Source organism: Lynx canadensis, chromosome B1 (assembly GCF_007474595.2).
Source record: "Lynx canadensis isolate LIC74 chromosome B1, mLynCan4.pri.v2, whole genome shotgun sequence".
Lineage (NCBI taxonomy): Eukaryota > Metazoa > Chordata > Mammalia > Carnivora > Felidae > Lynx > Lynx canadensis.
Genome location: NC_044306.2, coordinates 165,567,487 through 165,592,934, shown reverse-complemented (window position 1 = coordinate 165,592,934; position 25,448 = coordinate 165,567,487). Strand labels below are relative to the sequence as shown.

Sequence of the window (25,448 nt, the reverse complement as noted above, 5' to 3'; positions counted from 1 at the left end):
TTCTCTCACAAAAGGGTATACCCAAATGGCCACTAAATTGATCAAAATAATTAGTCATCAGGGAAAATGCAAATTTAAGCCACAATGAGATACGATTACTACACATGCCAGATTGGGTAACGTGAAAACCAAAGAAAACACTCCACAGGAATGACTAAACATTAGCAAGGGCAAAGGTGTGGAGCACCTGGAACTCCCATACGCTGTTGATTGAAGTGTAATTTGTAGTTTGGTATAAGCTGTTTGGAAAACTAACTAAATCTGAATGGGTACACGCTCTATGACCCGGTAATTCCACTCTTAAGTATATATCCAACATTGGTGGAGCTTACATGAGTACTGAACCTCATCAAAAAACATGCAAGAATGTTCATAATGATATTATTTATGTGGTAAAAATTGGTTACAAGCCAATTGGTCATCTAAAGAAGGATGGGTAAATCCACTGTGGTATAGTCACGCAATGTCATACCACACCACCACAGAGATGAGCCAACCACACCCAACGCCATGGGTGAAGAGGAAGAAATCAGACACAATACACGGTATTGTGTATTACTGTGTATGGTGTCTTATTCCATTTAGATAAAGTAATCAAAACCAGGCAAAGCTAAGTGAGCTATAGAGTTATGAGTTGTGCACTGTTCTATACGTTAAAAAAATTTTGAGAAGTTTATTTTTTAAAAATTAAAACTTAATGCTTAACTTAAATAAATTGCTAATGGCACAGAACTTTTATTATGTACATTGCATTTAGGGACAGAGAATAACCTAGGCATCCCTAATACCCTGAAATCACTCTCCCATCCCAATTAAAATAGAGACCCTGGGTCCTGGTTACCCGTTACGTGATATAATTATCTTACCGGCTTCTCAGTACATTCTGATTCACACTAATGAGAGGAATGTAAGGGAACAAAGGGTCACCAAATTACAAAACAGAATTCTTTGGCTCTTATTTATTCTCAACAGATTTGCAAATACTCATTTGCTAGAAAATGGTTCGAATCAAACTTTCTACAAGTTCTATTTTTAAAAGGGGAAGAGGAGACATTTAGCAGGTCTTTTTAGCAGGTTCTCTTGGGGAGCAGTCATTTCCCAGCCACGCTTGTACCCAGAGAGCAATAACTCGAACACCCAAATAAAAAGAATTCTAATGTACCAAAAGAGCGCCTGCTAATGTACAGTGAAATTTGAAGTAAAATCGAAATGGTTCTTGCCAAAGTTCAAGTTGCTCTTAGGAGATGCATATACTTCACTATCTCAGAAGGAGGATTCCAACTTTGAGAAGAAACCTATCTAGGTATCTCAGAAAAGCTAAGAATTTAAAGAACGCCAAGGGAACTTGGGGGAGATTCTTTCCCAGATTTGAGGCTGCACTTGAGTCCACGTGCATACATTACCATAGCTGAAACCCGCTGTGGCTGGCAAACAGCTGCCCATCAGTCCAACCGGGTAGCGGAGACGGGTCATGAGACCTGGGGAGGAAGAGGAATCAGTATTTCAAGTCTAGTTACTAATATAAAAGAAAAAAAGAAAGCAAATATAGTAGAAGACAGTGCCATTCTTCAAATAAATTAGGCCAAAATAAAAAAAAAACAGTATTTTACATCAATCTATTTGTTTATTTTCCCCATTTTCATAAAATAATATTTGGACACACATTATACATGATATACCAGAGCTACATCATTATCATTCTGGTGAACACCTTTGCAAAAACCTCCAAATGTGTATTTTAAAGCATATATGCACCCAATGTTTCACAGAAAAGTGAATGTTTTCCTATAAGCTTTTTACACTCAATATGTCATTGATATATATTAATAACTATAAACAGAGCTTAAAGTTATTTCTAAAATTTCACTATTGTAAAAGACGCTGTATGTTTTGAACATAAATTTTTATGTACCTCTCAAATTATCGTCTTAGAATAAATTCCTGAAAATGTGACTTCTTGATCAAAGCATGTATAAAAAAAACGCACTAATTCATTCAACCACCAGTAGTATTGAAGTGGACCCATTTCCCAACCCTACTTTTCAAGAATTGTTTTTTTCTAAAAAAAAAAAAAAAATGGTAGAGTAAATGAGACTTCTTTTGATTGGGTCCGTATGTAGTATTCTGTATCATCAATTTCATTTAGTTCAACAAGCATTAATTGTTTATTTCTTTAACTAATATTTCTTTGGGGCCTGCTTTGCACCAACCATTAACTAACTGGTAGGAGACAGCAGTGACTAAGACAGTGATGTTCTTTGCTCCCACAGAGCCTACACTGTAGTGGGGGAAGAGAAAATGAACAAATGCATGCACACACAAGAGAAAGCAGAAGATGAGTACACGCAGAGTACCTGCAACAGAGCTTCTATCGAATGGGTGCTCAGGGAAGGCCCTTCCGACAAGATGGCAGCTATGCTGACATTCATTGACAAGGAACCATCTTACAAAGATTAGGAGGAAAAACATTCCAGGCAGATGGAACAGCACGTGCAAAGGCTAAAAGAAACAAACTTGGCCAGTATAAGAACAGAAAGAAGCATCACTCAGTGCCTACTGTGTGCAAGACACTCTTCTAGGTCGATCTCAAAGACAGACGGTAGCTAGATTTATTGTGGTGATCACTTTGTTATTTATACAAATGTTCAATCACTACATTACATAATCGAATATACTATTGTATGGCAACCACACTTCAATAAAACAAGCTTTCTAATGACTGAGAAGAAAGAGAAGGAGGAGAAGGAGGAGGAAGGGGAGGAGGAGGAGGAGGAGGAGAAAGAGCTATCTATCAAGGAGAATGCAAGCATCTCTTGAGACTCCTATGTTTCCAGCCCCTGTAACAGACAGAATGATGACAGCATCATCTGAGACAGACAACAGGAAGGGGAGCAGGTTTGGAGGGAAAGCAGTGATTAAGATGACGAGTTCCATCTCATCACTGAAGTTCAGGGCCTGTGGGATTGCAAGTACCTGGGACTACCAGGCAGAAGAATTCTGCTAAGGGAAATGTCTAGGGTGAGAAGAGAAGTGATTGGGGACAGATCCCTGCAGACACTAATGTTTAAAGAAGAGTAGAATTAAGACTCATTGGGAAGACCTATAAGGAATATCTGAGTTCAAGAACAAGAAAGTGCAGGGTCAAAGTATCTGGGAAGTAGGGAGTTTCAAGGGGTGACACTGCCAAATATAGCAGAGAGGGCTTTAAAATACAAGAACTAAAAAGCATCACCCTATAGGTCAATATGGGGATCACTGGTAAAACATAGGGCAATGGAAGCACATTATACGTGTTTAAAAAGCAAATGGAGGGGCACCTGGGTGGCTCAGTCTGTTGAGCGTCCAACTCTTGATTTCTGTTCAGGTCATGATCTCTGGTCATGAGATTGAGCCCCACGTGGGACTCCACCCTGGGTGTGGAGCCCGCTTCACATTCTCTCTCTCCCTCTGCCTTCGGCCCCTCCCCTGCTCACACTCTTGCACTCTCTCTCTTTCTCAATCTCTCTCTCTCTCAAAAAAAAAAAAAAAAAAGCAAATGAAAATGAGCAAGTGGAGACGGTAGATGTGGACATATTTTTCCCAAAAGCATGACTTAGAAGAGTAATGTCGAAAAGAAGAAGAAAGGAGCAAGGGAGGGCTTTGGGTTTTTTGCTTTTTGAATAATAAAGCCTTAAGCACGTTTCCAGTCTAAAGGGAGAAGTTCAGAGGAAATGTAAGAGATACAGGAGAGAAAGGAAGGGGAGACGGTGATTGGTCCCAGCAGGAGAGGAATGGAGGGAACAGGGGCACAGGCTTGTCCCGACCACTCCTGCAGGGAGTGAGGGGAGAAGGGTAAGCCTGAGGGAGCTCCTGTCTGCTGGCTTCAGTTTTCTTAATGAAGTGGACAGCTAGGGATTTGCTGACAGGGCAGTGGATAATATTGGAGAAGGAGTCTAGACGAGAACGGTAGAAGTTTGAAGAGAAAGCTGGAAAGGATATTAACCAGTGACTTTGAAGACCTAATTGAGGTTAGAGCCCTCATCAAGCTGGGACTCTATAACACATTGTCCAAATAAGGAACATAATGAGGAATTTCTTTACAATCCGAACACTTCCCTCTAATTTCAAGATTCTTATTTGCTAAACATTTTTATTCTGTGATTTACTACCAGTGGTTTAATGATAGTCTCTCTCTTTGACAGCAAGAAGTCTGTCACTCCCGTGGCATTGTCCCTGCTTCTGGCAAAGAGACGGATTGTCACGAACCAAATTGACCAGAAGTCAACAAGTAGACAGGATAGTCATGGGTTCTGATTCACAGCCTTTTCTGAAACTGGCCCTCCAAAGTACCCTCCAATGGTATGGTTCGTCTCTTTCTGGAGGATACAGCAGTCATTTAGTGCAGACTGTGGAGCCAGGGGGTTCGATGGTTCCAACTGTTTCAAAGATTTTTTTTGAGTTCAAATCTCAGCACAATTATTAACTATGCAATCTTGAGTACAACTCATCCCTCCGTTTCCTCATCTGTAAGATCTAGATACTAACAGAACCTACTTCATAGGGTTGTTCTGAAGATTAAATAAATAAATACACATGAAAGCACTCAGAACAGGGTCAGGTCCAAATTAAGTCTTCAGTAAATGCCAGCTATGTCTGCGTTCCCAGGGCTTTCCTCTTATCATCCTTCTTTTCTTGTTTTCTTATATCTTTTTTACTTTCTTTTCTCTCTAATAAGCAGCAGCCATAGTTGTAAGTTTTGCTTTCCTTTATGTTTCGCTTGATCTTTTAAAGATGATCTGTGTGGTATTTGATACATTATAAGAATAATTTATGTCCATTCAAACGAAAATACCAAACCTTAAAGCAATCTATACGGCAGAAAAATCAAAGCTTCCCTTACCCCCAGTGTCATTCCCCAGAGGTAAGCATTAAGTTTGTAGTCTGTTATAATCTTGTTAGTTTGAAAATTATTACATAAAATTTAACAGAATTTTTCTATGCATACATATTTTTAAATCTTCTGTTACAAAAGCGGCACTAATATTCTCATATACTGCTTTGCACTTTTTTTCTCTTTACTAAACAACTTATCACTAACATCTTCTCATGTCAGCACATCCTGAGCTACCTTAGTATCTTTCTTTTAACCTCACCACCATAACCACTCTGTTTCTCAAATTTTGTCTTTGAAGGGAAGGGAAAGAGGAGTATGAAGAAAAAAACTCAGAACTGATCTCCTTATTCTAAGGGTTTCCATCTCTAGACACAAATATGTCCTCCCTCGCCCCACTCAGACTCACTGCTACTTTTTTTTTTTTTTTGTCAACACAACTTTTCATGAGAGAAATCTTAAAAAGTATTGTATGACCAGAAGTCAAAACAACATGAAAAGTTACAGTGGGTTCCAAATTCCATAACGTTGAGGTAAGAAGATTCCCCTATGAGTTCAAAGTGGTCCAATACAGGTTGGGTGAGGGCTGAAGGCCAGAGCTGTGATTGAAATTGTGGTGGAACTTACTGGAATCCTGTATCTTTCCATTGATGATATGTTTGCAAAAATAGCAACTACTGCAAAGAACACCTGGGGACGGGGGTTCCGTGATGCTTCTGCCTATTTAAGCCACGTTGTAATTTAAGGGCTGCATCCTATATAATTTTTTCTGTCCTCCAAATAAGAAAGAACAGAGAATGAGCTATTTAAGGGTAATTGTCTATACAACTGAAGTAGAGAGCAAACTTATGGGGGCAAAGAGAAGGAAGCATGATTATTTAGGATATTTGAAATTCTATTGCATTTAGCCGTGTGTAAATTTCAGAAACAAATGCACTGATAATTAAATTGCCTTTTGCTTCTCTGCCATCTATCATTTTTCTAACCTGGCAGAAATGTAAAGAATCAACTTACCTCTTGTCGCCTGACTATAAAAACAAAGAAGCATCAATAAGGAGAATTGTTCAGAATACCGGTTGTATTTCAGGCTCTCACATATTTCTGCAGGGGCATTTGCTCCTGTTAAGTGTCTGAGACCACAGATGCATTGCCTGTCTGGGGCCTGGCTCGCTGACTCTCCCAGCCTGTTGCCCCTGACTTACCTGCTGCATTGTGTTGATGATACCAGATCAACTCGGGGATTGACTGAAAGAGGTGTCTTTCAGCCACGTACCACTGTCCTGAGTCGTTCTTTTTAATCTGATAATGTTTGATGGTAGCCTCCATATTTCTACAATCAATAAAATGTGAATTAGTAAATAAGCAAAAGATCCGTTTGGAACGAAGTCAGTTCATTAAGCAACAGGGACTCCGCCTGTAAAACTTTTATCTTACAAACACTATACGCTGCAGAGTGGGTTGGACTCAACAGATGCCTCACTACCCCTGGGTAAATGCCTTAGCTATCTTATTAGGGCCTTAGATTCGAACATAACTTCAGCCAAAGTTGTCTGATTGACAACTCCAGTGTCCGAAAAAGTAGAGCCCACTAGGGACACTTATACGCATTTGCTGAATATCAAGCATCAGTTCAATAAATGAATGAACGCACTGTGAGGGATGCAAGGATATAGGAAACAAAGAAAGGGGGAAAGCCGATAGAGGGTGTATTGATGAGCAAGTTTACGATGAGCTCCTAGGGCTCTGGAAAGCTATGAGAGACTGTGGAACACATCTGAGAGTTGCCCCACTAAAGTGCAAAGCAGCTGAGGAGCTAATCTTCCATTCCTCATTGATAGAGGGGCACTCCTAGGATGCTAACTCTCAGGCACTTCCCGTCTACCCATGGGGACCACAAGTTCCCACAGCCAGAGAACATCTTCAGGCAGAAAGGCATGGGAGGCGTGCTGAGTGCAGAACTCTCTACAGCTAAACGCAAGGTAAACCAGTGGATATGAGAAAAGCATCACCAGTGTCTGCTACAACTAAGCCAACTCCCTCACGGTTGAGAAAAAGAGATGGGAGAAGTCACATAACTTATCCAATGTCATACACAGAGCTGGTTAGGGACACAACTTGAATAGATTGGTTGTACTAACTTCCAAGCCAGCAAGCTTCTATACCACGATTTCACTTTCTCCATGTGACAGTGTCTCCGTAAGACAGTGTCCCAAGGACTGTTACTCTAAAGTGAACAAAAGCACACTTGCTTCCCTTCCAGCTCTAGGGCGCCTGGGTGGCTCAGTTGGTTAAGCGTCTGACTCTTGATTTTGGCTCAGATCATGATATCAGAGTTCGTAAGTTTGAGCCCCACATCAGGCTCTGTATTGATAGCACGGAACCTTCTTGGCATTCTCTCTCTCCCTCTCTCTCTGCCCCATCCCCCGCACACATGCATGTGTATGCACTCTCCCCCCTCTCTCTCAAAATAAATAATTCAACATCAAACAAAAATTGCTTACCTTCTGTCTCTTATAAACACAGAAATCGTGTAGGATCCCAAATGTCTCGAATCTCTGACAATAAATGCACCTTCTTTAGACTGCAAAACAAGACATTGTGTGTACAAATTTATTCCTCGTTAAGAAGAAAGACAAACGTACATCTCAGGAACAAAATCCAAACTGTACCAACTTACTATAAGTGGATGAGATTGTTTTCACAAATATATGCAATCTTATCTCCCTTATATGTGAAGAAGTCACACCTATAAAATAATTTATATTGTATACAAATACATCACCCCTATATAATTGGGACAAGAATTTGTAAAGTATGAGTATTTTTACAAGTTTGCTCCTGATTGCTCTGAGAAAAATTCTGCATTTGACAACCTTGTACCCCACCACTTAGTTATTTTTTGTTATATTGGTCAAGATAATAGATAAAAATAGCTGATGAATAGGAAGCACTCAAAGACAGATTGACAGGTGGTATTTTGGAAGAAAAAGAACAACATGGCTGATGGGGTGAGGGAAGCATGGAGAAATATATCTGGAAAGGCGAGGAATGGGCAAAGTGAGCAGAATTCATGATAGGGATGGAAAGAGAATAAACTTTGAGGGAGTCTGGAAAGAAGGGCAGGGGAGCCATTTTAGCTGCTGCCAGAGAGAAGCAACTCTCATGGGAGAGACGAGAAGAGAATCAGCAGGAGAGAAGAATATCGTAAGGTTGATGTTAGGTTATGAATTGGATTCCTTCTGACAGACATCCTCTGGGAAACTCCAATACAGCTGTAAATTGGTTTTCAATGACTTTGAATGTTGCACTGTTTGGTTTGGGCTGTTTGTTTGATATCGTAAAGAGTTTTCACCTTTACCGAGTGTTACCCTGGCGGAGGGGGAAATATCTCAGAAGCTTGCCAAACCTGTGAAAGTTTACACTTATGAAGTGTCAATACGTTGCTTGAGACCTGCCCAAACCAAACACAATGGTGTGACCCCCAAGGTGAACACAATACATCAAACAGAGTCTCCTCTTCCTTCCAGATGCTTACCAAGGAACAAGGCTCGTTTTCTGGCCAAAAGTTTCAAACCAAAAACTCTCATAACCATTTAAAATAATCAAAATCTAGGGGCGCCTGGGTGGCTCAGTCAGTTAAGTGTCTGACTTCAGCTCAAGTCATGATCTTATGGTTTGTGAGTTTGAGGCCCGCGTCGGGCTCTGGGCTGACAGCTCAAAGCCTGGAGCCTGCTTCAGATTCTGTGTCTCCTTCTCTCTCTGGGCACTCATGCTCTGTCTCTGTCTCTGTCTCTGTCTCTCTCTCAAAAATAAATAAACATTTAAAAACTTTTTAAATAATAAAAATCTAGCTTTTATTGAATTCCTACCATGTCCAAGGATTGTGTTCCATACCATAGGGGACACAAATGGAAAAGACTAAGAGGTAAAAAGCAAAGTTGTATGTACAGTATATATATGCATATATAACACACATATAATAAAGTTGTATATGTAGTGACCTCTTCTTCAAAGTGGAAAGAGAACAAACAGCAACCATGGCAACAAAGCAATAAAAGTAGGAATTCATAACAAGTTCCAAAGGAGAAAGCTACTACTAGGTAAAGTTCTCTTTGATATAACTCAACGAAATCCAAATAAAAATGAAAACATCTAGAAAATAGTAAGGGAATGCCACATATCGGAACCTCTGCTATTCAAATAGTACTCAGTGTAATTATTTATATCAATAAATTAAGGAAATACAAAAAGAAATGTATCCACCTTAAGAATTTAGGATAAGAACCAAGTAAAGTAAAAGAAGAAAGTGAATAAAGACAAGAGCAGAAAGGAACAAATCATAAAGGCAACAGTGTAATTAAGATAGTAATTAAATACAAAATCTGGTTATATAGGGAAAAACAATGAAATACATAAATTGTTAACCAGCCCAACCAATAAATAATGGGGAAAATCTATCAAAAACTAAGCCACAAGGATCCAGAAAAAATAAAATAAAATAAAAGAATCATCTTGACTCCACACATTTGAACTTGAATGAAATGAGTAATTAAGTAGCAAAACATAAAATTTATCAAAATTGATTTCAGACTATCTAGAAATGTTAATAGACCTACTGAACGGGAAAACAGATGAGGTTTTAAAAGAGCTGCAATATTAAAAACATCACAGTGACACATTGTAATATTACATGATCCCAGAGCACGTGGAAAGAAAGACTTCTAAATTTTTATATAAAGTGGGTTTACTATCAACACCAACAACACAGCAAAGACTGTGCACAAAAAGGGAAAATTACTAACAAGTCTCACTCGTGTCCACACAAAAATCCTAGCCGAATACTAAGAAACTGAGTCCAATCACACGGGGAAAGAATAACATACCATGACCAAGAGGGATTGCATACAGGAATACAAGAGTACTTGAATATCAAGGATTTTATTCATATAATTCAGCCTATTAATAGATCTGAGGATAAAAATCCCATAAACATCACCGTAGATGTTGAAAGGGCATTTGAAAAATTTCCATTTCTAGTATCAGCTGTCTTTATTTTATTTTATTTTTAATTTTTTTTTAACGTTTATTTATTTTTGAGACAGAGAGAGACAGAGCATGAACAGGGGAGGGTCAGAGAGAGGGAGACACAGAATCCGAAACAGGCTCCAGGCTCTGAGCTGTCAGCCCAGAGCCTGATGCGGGGCTCGAACTCACGGACTGTGAGATCGTGACCTGAGCCGAAGTCGGCCACCCAACCGACTGAGCCACCCAGGCACCCCTCAGCTGTCTTTAAATTCTCAGTAAAATAGTAATATATATGTACTTCCTTACCATAGCCCTTATTTACATTAGTCCCAAGTCCAGCATTAAGCTTTCTGTGCAAATCATTCCAACTAAAATCAGGAAAAAGAAACACCCCACTGTCAGCACTGGTGTTTAATGTTGCTCTGAGATACCAGCTAATGCGATTAAATGAGAGACACAAAAAGAAAAAAACAAAAAACAAAACAAAAAAAAAACAAAACAAAAACCAAACCAGACAAGATATACTGGATTAAATTGTAAAAGAGGAAGGGCACATAGGTGGCTCATTTGGTTGAGCGTCCTCCTCTTGATTTCAGCTCAGGTCGTAATCCCAGAATCATGGGATCAAGCCTCGTGTCAGGCTCGGACCCGAGCGTGTAGCCTGCTTAAGATCCTCTCTCTCTCCTTCTTCCCCTCCCCTGCTCGCTCACACATGCTTTCTCTCTCTCTCTCAAAAAAATTGTTTTAATTAAAGTAAATTGTACAAGAGGGTTTGAAATTATCACTGTTTGCTGTTGATAAGATTCTCTACCTGAAACCCGGGAGAATCAACTAAAAAACTAATACAAACATTTTTTTTTAATTCACCAAAGTCATCAGTTACAAAATTAACACAAAACTCAAGTTTTTTCACAGGTTAAAAAAAAAAAAGATACACCCATTTACAGTAGCAACAACAACAAAAAATACCTTAAAATAAACTTAAAATTATTTGTGAGAGCTAAATGAAGAAAAATTTTATTTTATTTAATTTTTTAAATATTTTTATTTATTTTTGAGACAGAGAGAGACAGAGCATGAGCAGGGGAGGGGCAGAGAGAGAGGGAGATGCAGAATCCGAGGCAGGCTCCAGGCTCTGAGGTAATCAGAACGGAGTCTGACGCGGGGCTCGAACCCACAGACTGTGAGATCATGACCTGCGCTGAAGTCGGACGCCCAACCGACTGAGCCACCCAGGCACCCCAATGAAGAAAAATTTTAAACGCTCCTAAAGAATACAAAGATGTTTCCTCCTCTCATTGGTTTTCAATCCACCAAGATTTATTTTTGCTTGAAGTAGGGACCTAGTTTTAATTTTTTCTATATGAATAATTAATATGTGGGTCCCAGAACAAATTGGTCCCCAAACTGCACTGATTTGTAATGCCCAAATAATTTTCCCTAAATTACTCTGTAAATTTAGTGCACCAGTAGGAAGCTTTTATAAACTGGCCAAAGTAATTGTGAAGTTCATACGTATAAAATATATCTTCAGAATATTTCTGAAAAAAGAATAATGAGGGAGGTGAGCCACACTAAAGAAAGCCTCAGTATTTAAAACAGATAAAGGCATCACATAAATAGACAAGAGGATCAACGAAAGCAAATAGTAAGTCCAGATGTAGTGCAACATAGGAGTTGTGTTTCTAAGGAAAGTGGCATCTCAAATCAATGCAGAAAAGATAGACACTTGGTAACCACCTAGAAAAACAATAAAATCGGATCCATACCTCACTCTGTGTCAGGAATAACTACAAATTATTCAAACATGCATACATTAAAAATAAGACCACTAAGGCAATCAAGAAACATGGGGAAAATTTTTACAATATTTTTATAATATTTTTTATAAGACAATTCTAACTTGACACTAAAGCTTCGCAAAAAATCATCTGATAAATTCAAACACAAAAAATTCAAGTACCATTCATGGAAAAAGGTAGTATTAGAACTGAAAAATTGGGAAGAGTATTGCCACATATCACAAGAGCTAATTTCCTTAATATAGCTGCAGAGGTCCTACAAATTGTGAGGAAAGCATTTTTTAAAAAACCAACTGAAAATTTTGCAAAGGATACGAACAGACAGCTTCCAGAAAAGGAGAGACAAATATATAAAATTTCATATATACGGAGATGCTTAACATTCCCAGGATAAGAGAAATGTAGCTGAGGGGCGCCTGAGTGGCTCAGTCAGTCAAGCGTCTGACTTTCACTCAGGTCATGATCCCATGGTTGACGGGTTTGAGCCCCATATCGTCCGGCTCTGTGCTGACAGCTCAGGGCCTAGAGCCTGCTTCCAATTCTGTGTCTCCCTCTCTCTCTCTGCCCTTCCCCTGCTCATGCTCTGTCTCTCTCTCAAAAATAAATAGATGTTAAAAAAAGTTTTTTTAATAAAAATAAGTTTTTAAAAAGAGAAATGTAGCTGAAACCTACACTGATTTGAGATGTCAGAGAGCAAAGATCCATGTGTTTCATTAAACACTTGCTGGGAAGGTTGTGGGGCAAATAAGCACTCTCTTACTTACATTTCTAGTAGAAATATTAATTGTACAACTATAGAGGGTAATTTAATGTCTACCAAAATTAGAAATGTACATTCCCTTTGACCCAGAATTTCTATCTCGGGTGATTTATCCTACATATATACTCATAAAAGTAGTATAGTACTTAGATTTCCGTTAAAAATTTTAAATAACTTGTGATACATCCAAAGTAAGAAATACTATGCATGTGTAGAATGAATGAGGACACTTTTTGTGTGCTGATGTGAAAAGATTCCTTCCCAATATATATTGTTAAATGAAACAAGTAATGTACACAAGAGTATATATATTACTATTTGTGTAAAAATAACACTATAAGAAAATTTGTGCACGTATTAAATATTTCTGAAAAAGCACAGAATAAACTAATAATAGAAGTTTGTCTATGGAGAAGGGAATTGGTGGCCTGGGGACAAGGATGGAAGAAAACTTTAGAGTCTTTTGATTTTTAAACCATATGAACATACCGACTATTGAAATATGACATAAATAAAATTATAAGATACCTCTATAAAAATGTATGCAATAAATTTGAAAATAAATATAAAATAGGCAATTCTCCACATAACTGTAAATTATCAAACATCTCAAAAAAGAAAAGGAAATTAAATCAGTAGTCGAATATCTGAAAAAGCAGCATGTCCAAACTATTTCATGAGAGATATATGCAACTTCAAGAACAAATAACCTGCATTCAATATACACTATTTTCAAGACTGGAAAAAGAGACAAAACCTCATGTCCTACTTCATTTTATGATGCTAGCATAGCCTTTATACTGAAACTAGGCAAAGAGAGTGGGAAATTGGAAGCCAGGCTCCCTTGTGAACATAACAGGACAAATGCTAAATAAAGTATTAGGAAACCCAAACCAGAAATATAAATGTGGTATATTTACCTTCCTAAGGAAAGGAAAAAAAAACCTTCCTAAGGAAGGAAAGGAAAGGATCCCCTTTCCTTTCTAAGGTCCCCTTCCTAAGGAAAGGAAAAAAAACCTCAACCTGGCTATATGCATACATGTCAACATCCCTCACGACCTTGTAACATGAGGCCACTTGATCAGACTGCATGTTTGTATGTTGCCATATATAGGAGACAAAGAATTTTTAAAAATGCATTAAAAAACTACGCCACGTGGTGCTCGGGGCTCAGTTCTTCGGGTACGAACCCAACGGAGCGGTGCCGGCAGGAATAAAGTTGTTTCCAGGAAAGAAAAGCCTCAGTGTCACGACTCTCTGTGTGAGAGTCCTGCCACATATATATTTTTTAAATGCCTCGTGACCGGAGCACCTCAGTGGCTCAATCAAGCATCCGTCTCTCGGCTTCGTGACTTTGAGCTCCATGTTGGGCCGCGTGCTGATGGTGCAAAGCCTGCTTCGGATTCTCTCTCTCTCTCTCTCTCTCTCTCTCTCTCTCTCTCTGTCTGCCTCTATCTCTGCCCCTCCCCTGCTCACCCTGGCTCTGTCTCTCTCGAAATAAATAAATAAACATAAAAAAATTTAAATGCCTCATGACCATTAGGTTTTAATCCAGGTACTTTAAAAAAACAGAAAATAAAGGGGTGCCTGGGTGGCTCAGTTGGTTAGGCAACTGACTTTTGCTGAGGTCATGATCTCACGGGGCTCTGTGCTGACAGCTTAGAGCCTGGAGCCTGCTTCAGATTCTGTATCCCCCTCTCTCTCTGTCCCTCCCCTGCTCGTTCTCTGTCTCTCTCTGTCTCTCAAAAATAAATAAACGTTAAAAAAATTTTTTTTCATAGAAAATATGTAAATTACAAAAATATTTTAAGATACATGGAAAAACGTGTATATATTTTAAAATATCCACACACATAGCACACATACACACACATTTTAGATTAAGACCTAAGAACGAACAGCAAATCTTTAAAGCATTTAAAAGAAAATATAAACTTCCTTTATTACTTCAGAAGAGAGAAGGATTTATTATACTAAAAAAGGAAAAAAAGGAGAGAGATCATAAAAACTGAAAAAATTGACATTAACATATTTTAAAGTGTAAAAATAAGAGCATGAAAAAATTTTAAGCCAGAAATGAGAAGAATATGGTGGTAACCTAAAAGACAGGTTTTCAGAATATACTTTTAAAATACATATTAATCAGTTAAAAAGGCAAACAGCACTGCAATATAGAAAAATGAGCAAAGGATATTAGCAGTCATGTAACAGCAGAGGAAGCCCAACTCGCCAACACACACATAAAAAGTCATTCAATTGAACTGTTGATCAAGGAAATGCACATTTTAAAATACATGCACAGGGGGCCCCTGGGCGGCTCAGTCGGTTAAGCGTCCAACTTCAGCTCAGGTCATGATCGCGCACAGCTTGTGAGTTCGAGCCCCACGTCTGGCTCTGAGCTGTCAGCACAGCTGGAGCCTGCTTCAGATTCTGTGTCTCCCCCTCTCTCTCTGCCCCTCTCCCATTTGCACTCTGTCTCTCTGTCTCTGTCTGTCTCTCTCTCTCTCAAAAATAAACAGACATTTTAAAAAATTGTATTAGGAAAATAAAACATATATACAATTTCTCAGTGAATTGAAAAAAGTGTGAAGTTACCAACTGTTGGCAAGAATGTAAGGGGCCAGTTTTCTCATTCGTTGTGAGAGCGTAACTTAGGAGAAGCACTTTGAATCATGATTCCAAAATATCTTTAATGTTAAATCCACACGTAGATCCTGATCAGGTCATTTCTGGGCATAACAAGAAAAATCCTTGCCCTTGGGTACAAGATGACCTGTACAAGAAAGTTCTTGGCAGGCTGTTGGTAATACTAAGAAGTTAGAAACAATTTGAATGTTTATCAATACCTTTTGGTATACTCATAATGAAATAGTATACAGCAGTTAAAGGAATGTGCTTGATCTTTATGTACCCATGTGAATAAAACTGAAATACAATGTTTCATTAAAAATTGGGGCTCCTGGGTGGCTCAGTGGGTTAAGCATCTGACTTCAGCTCAGGTCATGACCTCAGTTTGTGAGTTCAAGCCCCACATCAGGCACTGTGCTGACAGCTCAGAGCCTGGAGCCTGCTTCAGATTCTGTCTCCTCTCTCTCTGCCCCTCCCCCGCTCATGCTCTGTCTCTGTCTCTCAAAAAAACAAATAAATAAACGTTAAAAAAATTTTTTAATCAACATACATATGATCTCCTTATGTGAAATGTTAAAACACATAAAATGCAGATGTATATGATAAAATATAATGTGCGCATATATATGCACATATATATGATAAAAATATAAGCACATGGACACAAGGGGATCACACCCTTCTATTGTGATTGCCTCTGGAGACTGGGCGGCATGAAACAGATGAGAGAAGGGATAGGTTTCAATTGTATCTGCTGTGTTTTATTTTGTTAAAGAATGTTCCTGCCAAATGTTGCTATTTGTGATATCTGGGTTTTAGGTACATGGGGGTTTGTGCAATTTGCTCTTCTAGTCTTCGTAGGGCGGTGAGCCCCTGGCTCTGTTGTGACTTCCTCTCAGCTGCAGAACCTCTCAGGCTGACCCTGCACAGCCCATGTGATCTTGTGGCCATATCGCCTGTGACTAACTTGCTTGCTATGGGCCTGTTTGAGACCTTGCCTGCTCCAGTTCTGCCTACGTGTCTATTCTAGACCTACTAACATCTCTTTACAGAAGTCCACCTGTTGTCACCATGCCGGATGAATACTACATTTGCTGCCACACCCCACTTCCTCCTAGCTAGAGAAGCCGGGCCTGACCTCCAACCTCTGTCCCCATCACCAGCTGAGACTGGGTCTGTGTCCCTCAAACTCTGTCTATCCCCCTGCTAGTAATTGGACCTTCTCTGTGTCCTGAGCCATTCCTGGCATTGACTTTTTAGTTACAGAACTGATTCTTTCTCACTCACATTTCTAGATTTCCTCAACATCCGACAGCAGTATAAAATGACACACACATCTTCCCTAGTTTCTAGGTTTGACTGCTTTTACCCACAGTTCACACTTACCGTCCGTTGGAAACTGCATGCAGTTCTGTTTTGTTTTGACCTAAAAGTGCAGTTTTGATCTGAGTTTGATATTTTGGTTCCCCCACTCTTCCTTTTGTTCCCAAAGAACAAAGAAAGTGCAGCACTGTGTATTTTTCTATATTTGTGTTTTTAAGAAGCCTTAGCTAAGCTCATAAAGACAGTGTATATTTTACTGCCTGATATGCAGAGGCATATAGGCAATTCAAATATAGACTCTTCTCGCAGAATGCACTTTGAAGTGAATGAGCAGTTTCAGTACGGTGGAATTGAAATCATTTCAGGAAAAAAACATTTCTCAAATGACAGTGAAAGTCCATGAAAAACATGATCTGATACAAATACATCTGCTTTCCAACTTATCAGAAAATGTGCAGTAGACATAAAGTTGTAATAATATTTTAGAGCTATAAAGAACAGGAAGAAAAAACTTTCTAGTTGGGTCACGTCTTCATAATGCCCATCTCTCAGAAATTCTGAAAATATTCACAAGTTATTTGTTAATAAATTGAGTTACCTCTTGTCTCAAAATACGTTCTGCCTGATTTCTGGTGATGTTTCTATGGTACCACCTGTAAAAGCGATAAAAATACTTTAAAATTTTTATATTCCATTTTTTTTACCGAAAAAAAATCCCTTCATTTCCTTCATTACTAAGAACTTTACTCCAGAACTGATTTTAGAGAGTTAATTCCAATAAACAACAGTGTACTGTTATGTGTCATTGATTTAAGGTAATATAGTTCTACTAATTGTAAGCCAAAATCTAATTTCTTCTATCACATCTTTTTTTTTTTTTTTAAAGTTTATTTATTTTTGAGACAGAGAGAGACAGAGCATGAACAGGGGAGGGGCAGAGAGAGAGGGAGACACAGAATCCGAAGCAGGTTCCAGGCTCCGAGCTGTCAGCACAGAGCCCGACGCGGGGCTCGAACTCACGGACCGTGAGATCGTGACCTGAGCCGAAGTTGGCCGCTCAACTGACTGAGCCACCCAGGCGCCCCTCTTCTATCACATCTTAATTCGACTTTCTGAGGCGTATATGGTTTCGAGTGATTTAATCTCCTGAAAATTTCCATGAAAGGTATGTGATTAAGAAGGCATCATCTTCAATAAACATTTACTGAGCTTTGATAGACAAACTAAAAAATACCCATTTCTTTCTTTGTTCTCAGGAACTTCCTATTTGCACGCTTTTATATGTGCTGTGTTCCCTTTCCCAAATTAAAACTAACTCTGACCCAGTTGTTATGTTAACTGTATGTTAACTCGTAGTGAAGTTAGTGGTTTAATAACGTAAACAGAACAACTAGTATGTTGCCCTATTTCACACACCCTCTTGTTCCCCTCTCATACAAAGATTCGGCCACCCTGGGATTCTTGCCTTCCTCACCAAGCCCCTTTCTGCCTCCTGTCTTGCTGTTTCCTCTGTATGAAACACTACCACTAAATCTATAAGAACCACTCACAGGAACATAATTAAGTAAGAGTATACATTGAGTCACAGTGGGTAGGCCAAATGGTGGCCACATGAAACTCCTATATCTGACTTTGAGGATGGAACCTACCATATCGTGGGACTTCCCCTAACCTGCAGTAATAAAAAGCTGCCACTAAATTAGAATGGTCAGGCATTAAAAATACTAACAGCCTTAAGTTGAAAATGAACTTTAAAAAAGATGAAGCATAGAGAATAGAGGATGATTACAGGTGATTCTAGACAAAGTAATTGGGCTACTTATCACCAGTGGGAACAAAAGGTAATTGTGATGTTAAACTGTGAATATCATTCAGTACTTTTCAATGAATATTCATATTAGGGGAGGGAATTTCAGGATGAGTCTCAGCCCTCTTTTTGTAGAAAGAAGAAATTCTCTCAAAATAAATGAGACAGAGTTAAAGACACAGGGGACTAGTTTAAAGGTGCTCCCATTTGCTAATTCATGAAATTTGGGTGCTAAACGGAAAATAATGATTATCGCTCACTAAAATACATTGAGGCTATGAAAAGCCAAGACTGGGCGCCTGGGTGGCTCAGTCGGTTGAGCGTCCGACTTCAGCTCAGGTCACGATCTCGCGGTCCGTGAGTTCGAGCCCCGCGTCAGGCTCTGGGCTGATGGCTCAGAGCCTGGAGCCTGTTTCCGATTCTGTGTCTCCCTCTCTCTCTGCCCCTCCCCCGTTCATGCTCTGTCTCTCTCTGTCTCAAAAATAAATAAATGTTAAAAAAAAAAAAATTAAAAAAAAAAAAAAAAGAAAAGCCAAGACTGTGTAATGACACTCCAAAAGGGAAAATTTTATAGAAATTATTTTTTTCTACATGTTTCTCACCTGCTATCACATTGGTGTTAATTTTGTTGTTTCATACTTATTTATTATAGTGAGAAATATAAGCAAATATATTAATTTTGCTTAAATATAAATTAAAAATCCATCCATGTGTGGATGTCATTAGAATGACTTCAGGGCGCCTGGGTGGCTCAGTCGATTGAGCGTACAACTTCAGCTCAGGTCATGATCTTGTGGTTTGTGAGTTCCAGCCCTGCGTTGGGCTCTGTGCTGACAGCTAGGAGCCTGGAGCCTGCTTCAGATTCTATGTTCCTTCTATCTCTACCCCTCCCCCACTTGTGCTCTGTCTCTGTCTATCAAAAATAAATAAACCCAATAAAAATTAAAAAAAAAAAAAAAAGAATGACTTCAAAGAGGGGCACATGGGTGGCTCAGTTGGTTAAGCATCTGACTTCAGCTCAGGTCATGATCTTGTGGTTCAGGAGTTAAAGCCCTGCATCAGGCTCTGCGCTGACAGCTCAGAGCCTGGAGCCTGCTTCAGATTCTGTGTCTCCCTCTCTCTCTTTGTCCCTCCCCTACTCACGCTCTCTCTCTCTCTCTCTCTCTCTCTCAATAATAAAATAAACATTAAATTTTAATTTAAAAAAAAAGAATGACTTCGAAGTAGTAATAGAAGAGCCAGATAGAAGTATACGATGAATTTAAGATCCTTTAAAATAATGCAGAATTTTACCTGTCAGAAAAGAGATTAGATGGATGTGACATAGGAGAAGCAGGGGCATGGTATTTCAGAATTTCATCTGGTTAAATCAGACAGTGAAACAAGAGTTTTGTGGAGTGTTTTTAATAGGTAAGTTTGCAACTCATATACCAAGACGACACTGATTGTAAAACTCATACTGAGTGATGTGGACAGAGAGCTTGGGGTGGGGCTTCTACCAACATACAAAACCCATCCAAAAATAAAAAAATAAAAGCCATCCAGCATGTCCAACTGTTGCTGATTACAAACAGCTTGTATACATGTAAGCCTCATGTACCCCATTCCAATCTCTGAATCAACAAGTAACAGTGTTGTAGTCTTGAGTTTTCAACCTAGAAACCCTATTAGACCTAAGAAGGGAAACCTGCTTCTCTTTAGCGATTTTTTAACCCTGAGGAGAGTAAGCATTCAGGTTAGAGATGATGAGATAAATCAGACTCATACTTCTGTTAAAATTCAGGATAAGCAATATGTTTGATATTTAAAGTACCTATAATTTTAAGGGGCACCTGGGGTAGCTCAGTTGGTTAAGCATCCAACACTTGATTTCAGCCCAGGTCATGATCTCACAGTTCATGAGTTCGAGCCCCACTTTGTCAGGCTCCACACGGATAGCCCGAAGCCTGCTTGGAATTCTCTCTCTCCCTCTGTCTGTCTGCACCTCCCCCACTCGCACATACACACACACACAACTCTGCCTCTCTCTCAAAGTAAATAAATAAACATTAAAAAAATTTAAAGTATCTATAATTTTAAGAGAATCTGACATTATTAGGTTTTTGCCTCTAGTTTTAAAAGCATAATTAATTTTAAACTTACAATTTGAAATTTATGGGAATTTGACTTTTTAAATGATGTTTGTATGGTTAAGAGAACTTGGCTTACCACATTTAAGTTTAATTTATTAGATTTCCAGGGTCGTATATGGACTTACAAAGGGCTATTAAAAATTGCAAATTTGCCCTGTCTGGCATGTAAAATATTTAATCAGAAAATTGAATTTATTTAGTCTATTAATGCAAGTAAAATGTTTTGGGAAATTTCATTAACTGAACTTATAAAAGGGCTGATTGTTTAAGGACACTGTGTGTTGAGTTTGAATTAAAGTGATTGTTCTTATTGTTTTAGATCTGTAAACAGTATATCAAAACCTGCAAGTTAAATTTGAGGGCTTACTGAAAACCAGGTTTTCACATTGTAATGTTGATAATTTGGATATTAAGTTAAAACCAAAGCAGCCATAAATATTTTAAAGTATAAAGATTCCTGAGATGTCAAAAACCCACACTAACATGAGCATTCCTTCTCCCCTCCACCCCTAAGTACCTCCTACTACCTTTGGACCTCAAGTCACTTCCTTATAAGGTTTTCCCAATCCCACACTCTCATCTAAATTATATCCCCTTTACCACTGATTTCTCCCAGTGTCCATACTGTTCCTTACTAAGACCACAATTTAAAATTTTATACTTATTTGTGAATCTGAGATTGGTTAATGTCTATTTCCCCCATAAAGCTGTAAGTTCTGTGAACACATGGACTGCTTCTCCGTCTTCCCTGGGCCTAGAACAGCTAACATCTGGTACATCAGAAGTGTACAATCAGGAAAGATTGAATACGGTGAAGTGATTCAGGGCCTAAAGTAACTACGAAATGTAGTACATCTGTGATAGCCAGCAACCTGAAAATTCACTTCCTGTCGGCTTCACAGTTCTAGAATGTTTCAAATATTTACTATTCCTGTATGAGATAGGCATTATGGTCCCCAGTTTTCATATCATGTAGAGGTTTATAGATGTTCAGTAACTTTGCCCAGAGGCCAAGCACTAGTCAGTTGTGATGTCAGTATTTGAGCCGGAATTTCCCCAATTTAATTTCTTTTAACATTTATTCATTTTTGCGAGCAAGCAGGGCAGGGGCAGAGAGAGAGGGAGACACAGACTCTGAAGCAGGCTCCAGGCTCTGAGCTGTCTGCACAGAGCCCAGCCCGACACCAGGCTCAAACCCACGAACCGTGAGATCATGACCTGAGCTGAAGTTGGACACTCAACAGACTGAGCCACCCAGGTGCCCCATAGATTTCTCCAATTTCTAAACCCACACTACATTATTTCAAACTAAAGCAGTAATTTCTACATACTTATTAGAACAGTGCTTGGCCCTTAGTAAGTAGTTGATATACTTTAATGACTTATATTGATAATTATTATATCTACATTTTAATAAACTCCTTTAAAAAGAAACAAATAGGGGCGCCTGGGTGGCTCGGTTAAGCGTCCAACTTTGGCTCAGGTCATGATCTCGCGGTCCATGAGTTTGAGCCCCGCATCGGGCTCTGTGCTGACAGCTCAGAGCCTGGAGCCTGTTTCAGATTCTGTGTCTCCCTCTCTCTCTGCCCCTCCCCTGTTCATGCTCTGTCTCTCTCTGTCTCAAAAATAAATAAACATTAAAAAAAAATTAAAAAAAAAACAAATAAAATTAATTTTCTCACAATTGGAGTAGAGAACAAGACTTTTAAAGACACATGAATCAAAGCCAAGAAAATGAGATGACTATTCTAAGTTCAGAGTGGTTTAATTCAAATTACCCAATATCTATAGTATAAACAAGCTGCAGACTCCAAGCCTTGTGTAAACTAAGGAAGCAGCAAGCACATTTGTTAATCATAAAAGGAAGGAAAGTCACATTGTTGGTTACTGAGTGTTCATTCACCAACTATCCGTTACTGTGTTAAGTACCTCCACACATAACTCCTTTAATCTCCTGGAAGGCCTGAACTGAGTTTACAATATGGAAAGAAAATCTTATTTTTTCTAATTTTTCTTGACAGATTTACAAACAGAACTTCCCCTGACCTGGCCTTTCAAGAGACCTAATGTGTTGGGACGCTGCCCCCTGAGGGGTAGGCTGGACTGACAGTAGACAGCTGTGGAACTGTTTTCCTAGGACAGGTGTTCAGCCACCTGAGGGCTCTGTCCTACTGAGTGGAGACTAGAATTTCTGCGCAGAGCTACATGACTCAGGTCAAGAGAGGGGGCGTGACAAGCTGAGTGAAGGACGGAGAAGAGAGATCTGTGATGGCAGTAAGGAGGCTGACTTGCGAGAGAGAATAGAAGTAGCTAATAGAGAGGCCTGGTCAAGTCACATGGATGAGTCATGTGTCCTGTAGTCATCCCTTTCTCCCTCTAATGAAGTCTACGTTATTCACCAATGTTTTTAGAGTTGGATTTGCTTTAGGGGAGAGAGAGATGCTGGGTCTGGCCTCCAGGTGGGTTTAAATTAGTAGCAAGGCAGACACCCTAGGAGCTGGGGCCAGGGCTGTCGTTCAATTTATATTTGCTGCCCCATTCTTGGAGAAGCACCAGCCTCAATGTCTCAACTCACATCCCCTACCGCCACCTGCTGGAAGCATGTGCTAATTATAAAGCGAGTATCTTGGTTGTGGGGAGGGCAGTCAAGGGTAAAATGCAAACCTGAATTTATAAAAGACCAACACTACTCCTAAGCCCACCACTCTCTACCTGTAAATTACTTTTGCAACCTCAGTTTCTGATCTGCAGAATGAGGGGCTAGAAAAGTGATTCCTAAGATCTCCATCTTCCAAATCTATCATTGCAACAAAAATAGATTTCTAAGCAGAACCCTAGCGAACACGCCAAAAGCTTCCCCCCAAACTACAGCATTAGCCTACTTCTCGTCTTCAGCTATTTCTAAAATGTTTCCCAACATGAGCCAAAATGTAGTTATGTGTCTCTAAGTTAGGTTCAATTTACCACTCATTAAACAATGAATGTCATTTTTGAGATCATTATTTTTCCATTTAGGACATATAATAAGAATGAGATGAGTGCTTGTTTTCCATGCTGTCACTGTTAAAACAAACCAAAAAAAGTGGTCATACAAAACAAAACTGAAAAAGAAATTTAGGCAAAATAAGTTTCTGAATCAACCATTAAAAGGATCGAACATCGGGCAACTGGGTGGCTCAATCCGTTAAGTGACCGACTTCAGCTCAGGTCATGATCTCGCAGTTGCATCCGGCTCTGTGCTGACAGCTCAGAGCTTGGAGCCTGCTTTGGATTCTGTGTCTCAGTCTCTCTGCCCCTCCCCCCACTCACACTCTGTCTCTCTCAAAAAATGAATAAACATGAAAAAAACCTAAAAAAAAAAAAAAGGCATCAAAGATCTCTCAAGCTAAAAGCAGCCAGATGTGTTCTTTAACTTTTGTAGACCAAAATCAGCATCGATACTCGTAAACTGCCCAAATGTACCTGATTTTCGTAGATTAACCATAGCGCACATTTTGGAGGAGACTTACTCATATATTTCTAAATTGGTTGGTTTGTTTTCAGTCACATAGTTGCTTGGGATTAAGCCTTCATTCCTACAACAAAAGACAAGGCAACCATCAAAATGCTTGGCACGTGTGTGGCATTATGTGACGACAATCCTTTTAAAACCTCAAAGACATAGGGGGAAATCAAACTTGTTTTACTGATTAAATTGCTAACAGAAAAAAAAGGGGTTTTCATTTCCACATTCAACCAAAATCTCTGTATGATAAATACTAGGATTCTGACTTACAATGTAAGTAGTCAGGTGTTTTATGACACAAAAATTCTTCAAAGAGGAAAAGCGGCACTTATGCGACCACTGGGATGTCATATGACCCGATTTAAAACACACCAATTACAGGGGTGCCTGGGTGGCTTGGTTGGTTAAGCATCCGACTTCAGCTCAGGTCATGATCTCACGGTCTGTGAGTTCGAGCCCCGTGTCGGGCTCTGTGCTGACAGCTCAGAGCCTGGAGCCTGTATCAGATTCTGTGTCTCCCTTTCTCTCTGCCCCTTCCCTGTTCATTCTCTGTCTCTCTCTGTCTCAGAAATAAATAAATGTTAAAAAAAAAATTAAAAAAATAAATAAATAAAACACAGCAATTACAAAGATATCAACTTAATTCTTTTTAATTGCTGCAGAATAGATAGAATGGATATTCCAGTTTAGCCATGTCTGTATCACAACAATGCTGCACAGAAACACATACACATGACTTCTTGTGCACCCATAAAAGTATTTGTCTAAGACAGATACCAAGCAGGGAAACTGCTGAGTCACCAAGTACATGCATCTCCCAGTAGATACAGCAAACTGCTGTTGAAAGAAAATATACCAATTTACACACCCATCAGGAGGGCACGGGTTTCTCTTTTTCTATACCTTCACCAAAAAAATTTGAAATTGTAAAATTACAAAAAGATCTCCGTGACATTATTGGGAAACACAAGCAATGCATAGAACAACGAATAAAGCAGGGTAAGGAATTAGGTAAACTAAGTCTGCAAACAATAACATATGTTTCAATATGTGCATGAAAGTGCACTGAAATCATCTGGAAGGGCACTCACTGAGTTAATAATGGTGCTTGGGTTTGGAGGTGTGGCAAAGCAGGAATTTACCATTATTTATCATGGATGCATATTATAAAAAACAATATTCACTTATTAAGTTTGAAATTAAAAATTAATTAGCTCATTTTTATTTTTATTTATTTTTTTAATATAATTCATTGTCACATTGGTTTCCATACAACACCCAGTGCTCATCCCAGCAAGTGCCCTCCTCCCTGCCCATCACCCACTTTCCCCTCTCCTCCACCCCCATCTACCCTTAGTTTGTTTTCAGTCCTTAAGAGTCTCTTATGGTTTGCCTCCCTCCCTCTCTGTAACTTTTTCCCCCCTCCCCTCCCCTATGGTCTTCTGTTAAGTTTCTCAAGATCCACATATGAGTGAGTCATGCCAATGTCCACCTGCTGGAGGGCTAATTACACTGTCCTGAACCTACTCACACCTTTTTTCCCACTGAAAAGTCTCCATCACATGTTGAGTCTAAACTAAAAACTGGTAAGAGCCA

The 25,448-nt window shown here is 39.2% G+C and overlaps 1 protein-coding gene across 1 annotated transcript in view; it reads right to left on the bottom strand.

Moving 5' to 3' along the window:
• TXK (TXK tyrosine kinase) overlaps nucleotides 1-25,448 on the bottom strand; it is a 47,246-nt gene that overhangs the window by 17,120 nt on the left and 4,678 nt on the right. The window contains exons 4-8 of the mRNA XM_030313910.1: nucleotides 23,857-23,922; nucleotides 17,007-17,061; nucleotides 7,372-7,451; nucleotides 6,073-6,200; nucleotides 1,404-1,478 (exon numbers count right to left, since the gene is read on the bottom strand). Of these exons, the coding sequence (XP_030169770.1) occupies nucleotides 1,404-1,478; nucleotides 6,073-6,200; nucleotides 7,372-7,451; nucleotides 17,007-17,061; nucleotides 23,857-23,922 (404 nt within the window). The remainder of the gene's footprint in view (nucleotides 1-1,403; nucleotides 1,479-6,072; nucleotides 6,201-7,371; nucleotides 7,452-17,006; nucleotides 17,062-23,856; nucleotides 23,923-25,448) is intronic.